General features: G+C 40.3%; 1 protein-coding gene across 1 annotated transcript in view; it reads right to left on the bottom strand.

Moving 5' to 3' along the window:
- LOC100493020 overlaps positions 1-4849 on the bottom strand; it is a 43608-nt gene extending 38759 nt beyond the window's left edge. The window contains exons 1-2 of the mRNA XM_031895343.1: positions 4269-4849; positions 548-715 (exon numbers count right to left, since the gene is read on the bottom strand). Coding sequence (XP_031751203.1) covers positions 548-715; positions 4269-4677 — 577 coding nt within the window. The 5' untranslated portion in view covers positions 4678-4849. The remainder of the gene's footprint in view (positions 1-547; positions 716-4268) is intronic.
- Between the last annotated feature and the right edge of the window lie 7947 nt (positions 4850-12796).

Raw genomic sequence — 12796 nt, 5'->3', positions numbered from 1 at the left:
AGGCAAAAAACCCCTAAACCCCTGTTTATTTAATCTTCAGTTCTGTAACTGTGTCTGGTAGCCACCAAGTGTTATCATAACACAGCCAACTAGAAGCCTCTTGTTCTGATATCTGTAATTGTGGCATAATAAATTCTCTCTTTCTCAGTTCTCCGAGACAGTTCTCAGAGTGCATAGACAGTAGAGTCGCTAACACTCTGGGCCTTCAAAGAGAGCTATTAAGCCAAGCCTACCAGGCAGTATAAAACTCTGCAAATGAGAATATATCAAAAACCACAGAAAAGAGGACACTGAATAAGTTTACACACCTTCAAATCTTAGATCCCCTGTAAGAGTGATTAAGGGCACCACAATCCTTTCTTTAGTAATATTGCTTAATATGGGACAAAGAAAAAGGAGAGTGGGGTCAAGAGTAACAAACCCACAGCAATCTACTGAAACTAGAGTAAAAGTACAAAGGTATTACTCTTGCACCTTTTACTTTTGAAACTGGGGAAACAATACCACTGAATTAACAAACAGGTGTACATATTTTTGCCAGACTTACCTTTCTGAGACAGAACTGCAAACTTTGTATATTGTCCCTTTAAATCATCTGAATTGGATTTGATGGTGTCAGCAGCTACAATAAGATCAGGTTCTTTATCAAACCCTTTGGAGATTTCCACAAGGCCTTCATAGCACAGTTTAAGCTTGTGGAGTTCAAAACTGGTTTCTAGAAAGTAGAAAATGCTATTGTAAATAACTGCCGTAATGAAAACTGGCAGAGAGGGGTAATAAAACACTGTCAGAGATGGTTAATAAAGCACTTGGGGGAGATGGCAAAAACTGACAGAGAAGGATAGCTAAACATTGAGAGGAACAGGTTTTTAAACCAACTGAGGTATCAGTACGCACTTTCCAAGGAATAACTCTTTCTTTTCCAAAATACTACATTTTAACGTTAACATTCCTTCTTTTATAATTATTATGAATGTCTGTAATAAGCTTACAGACAACTGCAGTGACTTTGACTTCCCTTGCTTTATTGCTATTTTTTTCTACAGATTTCCATGCAACCAAAGTAAGGTTATTTTCATGGTCATGGCCTAAATATATTGATCCTACACCAAAATTTCAATTACAGCTTAAGAAAATTTTAAATGATGCAGTGTCACATCGCTGTATTACAGAGGAGTTTATGGATTATCTGTATGTGGAGCATCCGGTAAGACCTGTGATATATACTTTACCTAAAGTACATAAAAACCAGACACACCCGCCGGGGAGGCCAATAATATCAGCAAGGGGATGGTGAATGCATAGTGAAATATGTTGATGTGCTTTTGTGACCTATGGTGAGGAATTTTATCACTTATCTAAGGGATACTAATAACTTTTTACTAGTGGTAAATAGTATGTGACTGGATCAATTTGATTTCTATTTTGTAACCATGGATGTACAAAGTTTGTACACATGAGGGTTGATTCACTAAAGGTCGATTTTTGAGCGCTATTTATAGAATGCGTTTAAAATTTTATCACGTCTAATTTTTCACGTCTTAATGCACAATTCACTAAAAGGATACTTGCATTAATTTAGACGCGATGCTGCTTGCGTTATTTCAGTTATTTAAGTCGTGAAGACTATTTTCGTGCCGTATTTGATGGAACACGCGCTAATAAAAACATTGCGCACAAATTGTCGCCGCGTGCAAAAATATGCACGCCATGTTAGCCATACATGCCATTACTTTGGTAAAACTACAGTACTGAAAATGCCCATTTACCTGCAAACTGGCGGCTGCATCACTCTGGGGCCAACACAGACTTGAATAAATCCCACTGCAAAGTCCATATTGTGTTGCCAAAAGCTCATAAACTGTACTTTTCTATAATTACCGCCTGCCCCAAGTAGGTGTTAATTTTTGCAAAGACTAATGCGATATTTAGCGTGTCTAAGTGTTTGTGAATCATGCGTTAGTATTATTTCTGCGTGCAAATTAACGCATGCGTTAAAATTAATGCATGCGGTTGCGTGAAATTTAACGCACGCGGTATTCAACTTGTGATAATACTTTAGCAAATCGCGCCTTTTTATCGCGTCAATTTTAACGCAAAAAAGCGTGCGATAATGCTTATCGACCTTTAGTGAATCAACCCTATGCATTCCACATGAGGAGGGAATAGGAGAAGTGAGAGAGCTCCTAAGTTACTGTCAACAATATGAAGGTCCTCCAATAGAATTCATACTGTCTCTTCAGTTTATATTATTTAATAACTACTTTTAAATTTGAAAAACAATTTTATTTGCAATTATCGGGAACAGCAATGGGATCAAATGTAGCACCCACATATGCAAATATTTGTATGCATTCGTTTGAAATGATGTACAATATGGGGCCTATTATAGGTGTTACATAGTTGATTTGTTTTTCATCTGGTTTGGTACGGTAGAAAAGTTAACGAGTGGGCTTAATGCATTACCTACACCTGTTAAATTAACTCTGCATTTTAACTATGATGCTATTAGCTACTTGGATGTTACACTATATAAAGACATGAAAAATAAAAGGTTGCAAACCAAAATTTATCAAAAGGTGACCGACAGGAATACCTTGCTTCACTTTGGAAGTAATCATCCACAGCATTTGTTAAAATTGCTTCCTAAATCCCAGATGCTTCGAGTGTCCAGGATTACAAGTGATGAACGCAATAAGGGGCTGGAAACTATGACAAATCGGTTTGCAGAGAGAGGTTATCCCTTACAGGACATTCAGAAAGTTAAACAATGGGCACAGGGCTTGGATAGAACCAGGCTATTACAGAATAAATGAAAAATTATGGACAGAAAGGATAATAAGTTGTTCTATACTAGCACATATGGTCCTTGTAGTGCCTTGACAAAAAAATCTCTTACAGTATTGGCCACTCATCTATACTGACAATGAGCTGTCTAAAATGGTTGATAAGAAATTGTGCTTTGGATATACACAGAACAGAAACCTGAAGGAGCCTTTTACACCTGCGGATCCGGTGGGCAAGTATTTACTTACAACAGGCAACAGTTCTCAAAAATGTGGGGTGTTCAAATGTGGTAACTGTGTGATGTGCAGTACACAAATTTTTTGAACCACAAAGTGGCTGTTTTATTTTGGTATATAAAAACAAAAGGAGCACTCCCTACAAACAATCACCTGCCCCAGGTGCTGGCCAAAAGTTTTTATAAATGAAGAACAGAGTGCCGCACACACAGGGACTTAAAAAAGAACAAAAAATCTTTATTAATCCAACGTTTCGAACACTAAGGGGCAGATTTACGAATTCACAAATGCTTGGAGCATTCATTTGAATGCTCTGAGTGTATTTTCACCGACTTTTTCTACGCTTGTGCGACTTTTTGTACGCTTGTGCGAAAAAATCGGAAAGATTTTCCTGCTGTTTACAATCGTTCGGTACAAAAATTTCATGACTTTCGGATCGCCAATACAATATTATCATGACTAATACGATTTTTTCGTAAGCATTTTCGTGATATTTGCGATCATCAGAAATTATCGTATCCAATCCAAATTTTTCCCATTTGGGATTCGAACTCGTGATTTCATGAATCTGCCCCTAAATGCGTTCTTCTTTAGGGACAAACCCACAGAATGCTCTTAAGCCCTACTGTCACTTGCATGAGTCACTTTGAAAAAGGCTATTGTGTTAGCCAAAATGTCAGTCTTCTCACAATAAACACCATTTCTTCTTCATAAGTCCTGTGAGTGCAGATTCCTTCATTGATATACTATCTGCTTATTTGAACCTGTACCCATGCTCCTGTGTTCTTCCTTAAATGTGAGTGCTGGCTATTTCATGGACATTATATATATATATATATATATACATACAAAATACAGGATGAAGAGCACACCAGACTTCAAATGCGATACCTGGGTGCCAGAGCAGCAGACTCAGAATAAAAGTAAAGAATGTCGGCACTCACAGGATTTCTACGATAGTACTCACAGATAATAAGTCATGTTTAGGATGCAATCAGGTGTGGTTTATTGGTCCAACGTTTCAGTTCCCTACTGGAACCTTCGTCCCTGGATCAACTTTCTAAACAAGTCACTTAGAGGTAATTTTATTTTAGAAACTTACAAATGTGAACAAAAAAAAAGTACAAATGTGAACTTCCAAATTCACTTTCTATCACTAAGGCAAGTTGACATGAATAATCGTCTCTCTTTCTTTCAGGAAATAAGGAAATAGTATAATGAATACAGAAGATGAAGACACTATACCTGAGATTATCGGCTGTGGAATCTTCTCTTCTGTATCTTTAACGTAATCAATCAAAATGAGCTTTACTTTTGAGACCTCTGATAATTTCTGTGCCAGTGTTTCCCGGTATTTCTTTAGGTTATTGTCATTGAAACTGCGAGAAGTGGAATATTTAACAAATAAATTGCCTTCCATCTCCCTGCCAGTAGCTGCTGATTTCCACAGAAAGGTTGGATCAGTGAGCCCAATCCCAGTGCCAGCTTCCTGAACAGCTTTATATAAAACCTTTTCCTGCAGTTTATAGAGAACACGGATGGAGATTTCTGCTTTGATGAGAGGGCAAATAATGTTTCCATCAGTGCGAGTGAAGGCATCACACAGGCGAAGCAGGACTTTGGATGGTTTGGCTTTCTTAGGAGGTGGTTCCATTGTGCAAGGCAAAAGCTGTGTTTATGCCAATCCAAAAATTAGCTTTTTAGCAATTGAACATGATCTGTGACTTGGTGTTAGATTAACTTTCACCTGGGGAAATTCAAGGCAAAATGAATGCAGAGGAGCAGCACAAAGGGAGTGTATTCTCTATGCCAAAGGGTGCGGTTAAGAGGAAATGACAGCCTACAAGGCAAGAACACTAAGAAAGTAAAATGAAACTGCTAACATTGGCATTCTTTCTGCTTATGCTGCTTATACAATGAAGAAAGTAAATTGTAACATAAATAAGTAAATTGCCGATGTGGTGAATTTGCATTTTTTCCCAAAAATACATAAAAATTTAAATTTTCAAGCTTTAGTAAATATGCCCCAGAGTGTCTGCTTCTTCAAATAGTGGGGCAGTTTTATCAAAATGTGAGTTTAGAGCTTAATACATAAAAACTCAAACACATTTTATTCATTCCTATTGGATTTTTAGAAGTGTATTTATCAATGGATGAAAGTTAGAGTTTACTATTTCATAAATAAGCTTCTAAAAATCCCATAGGAATGAACAGAACATGGGTGAGTATTAAGCTCTAAACTCACATTTTGATAAATCTTTGGGGAGCTGACCATGCAAAATAAGAACAGAACAGGTTATAAATAAAATATATTTTTTGAAAGTACTATTCTCAAGGGCTTATTAATGAAAAAAGTGTGATGTGTAAATGCGTAACCTTAATACAGTGTTTCCCCAGACTTCAGGTGTTATTGCCAGTGCTCACTAATAGTGTGTGACTTTACTCAGTTCATCAATGCAGAAATAAATAAGCATAAAAAAAGTTATATACAGCATTAGCATTTAAATCACAAGACACAAGTCAGTTTTGGACACAATCCTCTATCACAGATAACAACTTGTCATTTGTCTTGACAGAGCGAACCCACATTTCCTGTTATGTTGCTGGTTAGTGCAGAAATGTCTCCTTAGTCTAACCTCAAACAATCTTTAACTTAATCCGGGGCCCAAGCCACACATTAACCTCAGTGTTTAATCCTTCTCTAACAATAACATAGTAAGTTCGGTTGAAAAAACACATCCATCAAGTTCAACCTTTTATGCCTATATATAACCTGCCTAACTGCTAGTTGATCCAGAGGAAGGCAAAAATCCCTTCTGAAGCCTCTCTAATTTGCCTCAGACAGGGAAAAATTCCAAGATGGCAATCGGACCAGTCCCTGCATCAACTTGGTACTAAGAGCTTTCTCCCATAACCCTGTATTCCCTCACTTGTACTGAGAGCTATCTCCCATACCCCTGTATTCCCTCACTTGTACTGAGAGCTATCTCCCCTATCCCTGTATTCCCTCACTTGTACTGAGAGCTATCTCCCATACCCCTGTATTCCCTCACTTGTACTGAGAGCTATCTCCCATACCCCTGTATTCCCTCACTTGTACTGAGAGCTTTCTCCCATACCCCTGTATTCCCTCACTTGTACTGAGAGCTATCTCCCCTACCCCTGTATTCCCTCACTTGTACTGAGAGCTATCTCCCCTACCCCTGTATTCCCTCACTTGTACTGAGAGCTATCTCCCCTACCCCTGTATTCCCTCACTTGTACTAAGAGCTATCTCCCCTACCCCTGTATTCCCTCACTTGTACTGAGAGCTATCTCCCCTACCCCTGTATTCCCTCACTTGTACTAAGAGCTATCTCCCCTACCCCTGTATTCCCTCACTTGTACTGAGAGCTATCCCCCCTACCCCTGTATTCCCTCACTTGTACTGAGAGCTATCTCCCATACCCCTGTATTCCCTCACTTGTACTGAGAGCTATCTCCCCTACCCCTGTATTCCCTCACTTGTACTGAGAGCTATCTCCCCTACCCCTGTATTCCCTCACTTGTACTGAGAGCTATCTCCCATACCCCTGTATTCCCTCACTTGTACTGAGAGCTATCTCCCCTACCCCTGTATTCCCTCACTTGTACTGAGAGCTATCTCCCATAACCCTGTATTCCCTCACTTGTACTGAGAGCTATCTCCCATACCCCTGTATTCCCTCACTTGTACTGAGAGTTATCTCCCCTACCCCTGTATTCCCTCACTTGTACTGAGAGCTATCTCCCATACCCCTGTATTCCCTCACTTGTACTGAGAGCTATCTCCCCTACCCCTGTATTCCTTCACTTGTACTGAGAGTTATCTCCCCTACCCCTGTATTCCCTCACTTGTACTGAGAGCTATCTCCCATAACCCTGTATTCCCTCACTTGCTAAGAATCCATCCAGCCCCTTCTTAAAGCTATATAATGTATCAGCCAGTACAACTGATTCGGGGAGGGAATTCCACAACTTCACAGCTCTTACAGTAAAAAATCCTTTCTGAATATTCCAACAGAACCTCCTTTATTCTAATTGTAATGTGTGCCCTCATGTCTGCTGGGAGGGCCTATTGGTAAAAAAAAGCATTAGAGAGATTATTACAGTATATGATTCCCATATATATATTTATACATAGTTTTCATATCACCCCTTAAGCGCCTCTTCTCCAGTGTAAACAGACCCAACTTGGCCAGTCTTTCTTCATAACTGAGACTTTCCATACCCTTTACCAGCTTAGTTGCCCTTCTCTGGACCCTCTCTAACTCAATAATGTCCCGTTTGAGCACTGGAGACCAAAACTGAACAGCATATTCTAGATGGGGCCTTACCAGCGCTCTGTAAAGGGGAAAAATAATCCCCTCCTCCCGTGAATCTATACCCCTTTTCATACAGCTACAATACATACAAGCAAGCCAAATAGGTTCTGTCCCTTCCATCTCAGACTTCTACAGGTTCTAAATGGCCCACAAGTACAGGTCACCGATCACTTCTTACTTATGCAGAGATATATGGTCAATACCATTTTCCACTTTAAAGATTTAACCAATGGTATAGCTAAGAGTTTTTACATTAGCACATTCAGTTGAGTTTATGCAGAAAATGTATTTTTTTCGACATAGACGTAATTGATTTCACAGATTGCAAAAAAAAAACTATAATACTTGTATGTATGTGTTGGACCTGCTCTATTCTGGGGTATTTAACTATTGAACTGAGACAGCCTGGTTTATTAGACAAGTGATATATTTATTTACAAAAGAAATAAAAGATATAAAATAAGGAGGGAAAATAACTAAAATGGAGGGAGGAAGAAAGGGAGAGGAAAGTGCCTAACTAACAAAGCTTTTACAAATGCTGTTTATTTACATGACGAAGACCATTCAACCAAGCATAACCCATACTACCCTTTTCCCAAGACACACCCAAATGACAGTCCCAGCCAATCAGGTCGATGTGAGTTGTTTTTAAGATGGTTTATCTCAGTCAGCTAAGAGAGGTAGATCAAGATAGGCTGCACTGCAGATCAAATCCCATTGAGTCCAATGCTGCAGGCATTCCTGTTGATTCAGTGGGGTCTCCTTTCTCTGGCCCTGCACCCAAACCAGTGTGTACAGTCATTTACTTCTCTTTCATATGAACTGTACTATAGCTGTAAGTGTTGTTGTGTAGTTTTATGGCAGGATCTCTATTGTCCAGAATTACCCCTCAGCATATGTCATGTGATGGAAAGGAAACATATCTGTTAACCCTTTGTGTACATGTGGGCTCACTACTAAATATCCAAAATGCAGTACTACAGTATGTATGTATGTATGTATGTATAACTTTATTTATAAAGCACCACAAGGGTACGCAGCACTGTACAATCTTACAAAATACAGAATTACACACAGGGAGGACAAGTGTCATAATAAATACAATAAATATGTATAAATACACAGGGAGTAAGTGCCATGTGGTATGAGACACAGTAGGAAGGAGGTCCCTGCCCCATAGAGCTTACAATCTAAGTGGTTGGGTAACATACAGGCACAAATTGGAAGGTATGAGTGCTACTTGGAGCAATTTCCCAATATCATTAGGCACACAGTGTAATGCAACCCCACCCTCACCTTGTTCCATTGTAAAATGATGGATTCTGGGACTTTGCAGAGAATCTGTGCTCCACCCACTATAAAAAGCAAGTCCCAGAATCCATCACTTCACAATGGAACATAGATGGATGGGAAGTGGTCATGATGAACACAGATAGGTTATCATGGTTTCCCTTTAATTTGTGGAAACAGGTGTATTTGTGTAGAAAAAAGGGGCGTATATTTTCTATTGTTTAATGAGACAAGGCCTTACATAACAGAATGGCCATACCTGAATGCTAGCCAAGGCTTGTGGCAATAATGTTGAGGTTTTGCACCAAACAGATTTATTGGTTCTTTTTAGGTGGTTAAGCATCATGGGAAAATGCTTAATATAGAGTATATGGAAAATTGCCATGATATATAGGTTTTATTCATTCTCTTGCTTTAATTCATTCTCTTATACTAAGTATACTAAGTGCAACTACTAAACTACTCTAAGGGGGAGATTTACTAATCCACGAATCCGAATCCCAAAAGGGAAAAAACCGGATTGGAAATGAAAATTTTGCGACTTTTTTGTCGCTGTTGTGATTTTTTCGTATTTTGCGCGACTATTTCATCGCCGTCGCAACTTTTTCGTATTGAACGATCGTGAATGGCGGAAAAACCTTTCCGACTTTGCATGATTTTGGAAGACTTCCATAGGAATAAATGGCACTCTGCAGCTCCAACCCGGCCCAAGGAAAGTCTCCCATAGGGCTCAATGGCACTCTGCACCTCCAACCCGGCCCAAGGAAAGTCTCCCATAGGGCTCAATGGCACTCTGCAGGTCCAACCTGGCCCAAGGAAAGCCTCCCATAGGGCTCAATGGCACTCTGCAGCTCCAACCTGGCCCAAGGAGACTCTCCCATAGGGCTCAATGGCACTCTGCAGCTCCAACCCGGCCCAAGGAAAGTCTCCCATAGGGCTCAATGGCACTCTGCAGCTCCAACCCGGCCCAAGGAAAGCCTCCCATAGGGCTCAATGGCACTCTGCAGCTCCAACCCGGCGCAAGGAAAGCCTCCCATAGGGCTCAATGGCACTCTGCAGCTCCAACCCGGCCCAAGGAAAGCCTCCCATAGGGCTCAATGGCACTCTGCAGCTCCAACCTGGCCCAAGGAAAGTCTCCCAAAGGGCTCAATGGCACTCTGCAGCTCCAACGCGGCCCAAGGAGACTCTCCCATAGGGCTCAATGGCACTCTGCAGCTCCAACCCGGCCCAAGGAAAGTCTCCCATAGGGCTCAATGGCACTCTGCAGCTCCAACCCGGCCCAAGGAAAGTCTCCCATAGGGCTCAATGGCACTCTGCAGCTCCAACCCGGCCCAAGGAAAGTTACAATACCAAAGCTTGAATGAATCTGAAACTTTTGTACTCGGTGCAACACTATGATTTTTTTGCGACGGCGCCGAAAAAGTTGCGGAAAATATATGACAAATTCGCGGCGTCGACGAAAAAGTCGCAAAAATACCGATCATTACGAAAAAAAACGCATTCGCCCGTTTTTGGTCCGTTCGTGGATTAGTAAATCTCCCCCTAAATGTTTAAAATTCTTTAACTGCTATTTCAGTTTCATACAAGGGCGTCCCATGATGTCCTGGTGCTATGGTCATGTGGATGATGACAGTGCACAAGTCGACACTGCATAAGACTATTGCTGGAGGTGCGGCACGCTGTGTGACCACGCAGATAGTGCTATGCCTGTTTTGCTTTGTCTTCTTTTTAACAAATGACCCAAGTGTAGTGAAGACTTTTGACTTTAGTGCATTTAATATTGAGATGTGTAGAGTTTGCTTGTGACTTTTAGATCATTTTCTTTATTGGCTAAAGCCATGAGGGTCATTAGGGGGTGGAGACATGAATTGTGCAAGACTTTGATACTATTCTTCTCTCCATGGGGGTCATTTGTTAAGATGCAGTGTCAGTATAGTTGCAAATTGCCCATATGTGGAGCTGGTCATGTTATGATCACCTTCATAGATATGTGAAGCAACAGAGGGCGGATTGGGGTGGCGTCAGTGGGGTGCACAATTGCGCCTGGCGCATCTGCCTTGCACACTTGTCCCCCATGGCCCTTTACTTCACTCTAGGGGTATGCTAGAGGAAAGTAGAGGGTCACACTGACATTTAAGGCTTGTGCTATGGTCATGTGGATGATGACAGTGCACAAGTCGACACTGCATAAGACTATTGCTGGAGGTGCGGCTCGCTGTGTGACCACGCAGATAGTGCTATGCCTGTTTTGCTTTGTCTTCTTTTTAACAAATGAACCAAGTTTTGTTAGCTTCTGCTACACCTACTTAACTGTTCTCGCTGACTGCCTTCCTGTTGCTCAACCTGCTATTGACTAATAACGTATCTGTACTTAAAAAAAGCTTAATTCTTCTTGTGAAACATTTGCAATCAGGCCTTATTTGCCTGGTGATCTGTCTGATAACCTGGTTGTTGGTGGGCCTTACATTACTCACATCTACGTGGGGGCCATTATTATTGCCCTTACACTATGCCTACTTATAGTTAAATCATTTATTTTCTTTATACAGGTATATGAAATAATTTGTCACCATGTCATTCTCTAAATCTTTGTATTTAACGCATGCTTGGGATTTGCAATGCTTTCTCCAGCTTCCCCAATAGGATAATGAGAACTCTTCATTGCCTCTAGGGCTGCCAGCAGAAAGGTTTATAACTGATATATTTACCAGAACAGATACCAACCTTATATTAGGGTTTCTGGTACATTACAGCAGAATGCCTCAATGAAAGAAAGAACACTGGCCCGTCCCCATGCATAATTATTATTTTATGCAAAGAAGCAGCATATACTAAGTGCAACTACTAAACTACTCTAAGTGGCAGATTTATCAAAATGTGAGTTTAGAGCATAATACATAAAAACGCACCCACGTTCTATTCATTCCTATGGGATTTTTAGAAGCATAATTATCAATGGGTGAAAGTTAGATAAATAAGCTTCTAAAAACCCTATAGGAATGAATAGAACATGGGCACGTTTTTATGTATTAAGTCCTAAACTCACATTTTTATAAATCTGCCCCTAAGTGTTTCAAATTCTTAAACTGCTATTTCAGTTTCATACAAGGGCGTCTATGGTCCCTTGATGTCCTTTAGTTGAGTTTGCCTACAACTCCCATAAGCTTCTGCTACACCTACTCAACTGTTCTCTCTGCCTTCCTGTTGCTCACGGCTTCCTGAGTGTAATTGAGCTGCTGCCTGGGCTGTTTATACCTCTTCTACCTACACAGCAGTGTAAGATATTTTACAACTGCCTTTATCTTGACCTTTCAAGTTTGTATTAAACTCCTTTACCAGATTAGTGTCCATATTGTAGTAGAAACCAATTACCCATTAATGACATACAACCAAATTTGTATTAGTAGTGTGCAAGGTGCAAAGTGCAAAAATGGGTGCAAAGATCAGTTTTTTTTAGCACATTGTACCTTGCCTCAGTTTATCTGTAATATACAACTATTTGCCTTCACCAAAGGGCACACAAAGAGTTCTTAAGCACAACAGAGACCTTTTCCGCACACCCTAGCTCTCCAAAATAATTAAGCGCCCAGTGCACAATTCTGGAGGGATCGGCACCCTCCCAAGTCCAATCCAGTCACAAAAGCAAATGGCACACAGAGCTGAAAAAAAGGGAACAAGCCCTTTAGCCCTCCTTTATAACGTTTTGGGGCAAAATGACCCCACACAAAGAGTTCTTACCTTCCTCATATAGTAAATATGCAGTAATCACCAGTGTAACCTGCTATTGATTAATAACGTATCTGTACTTAAAAAAAAGCTTAATTCCTTTTGTGAAACATTTGCAATCAGGCCTTATTTGCCTGGTGATCTGTCAGATAACCTGGTTGTTGGTGGGCCTTACATTACTCACATCTACGTGGGGGCCATTATGATTGCCCTTACACTATGCCTACTTATAGTTAAATCATTTATTATATTTACACAGGTATATGAAATAATGTGTGACCATGTTATTCTCTAAATGTCTGTAATTAACGCATGCTTGGGATTTGCAATGCTTTCTCCAGCTTTCCCAATAGGATAGTGAGAACTCTTCATTGCCTCTAGGGCTGCCAGCAGGAAGGTTTATAAGTGATATAT

This window comes from Xenopus tropicalis, chromosome 1 (assembly GCF_000004195.4).
Source record: "Xenopus tropicalis strain Nigerian chromosome 1, UCB_Xtro_10.0, whole genome shotgun sequence".
Classification (NCBI taxonomy): domain Eukaryota; kingdom Metazoa; phylum Chordata; class Amphibia; order Anura; family Pipidae; genus Xenopus; species Xenopus tropicalis.
This window is presented reverse-complemented; position numbering and strand designations above follow the sequence as displayed.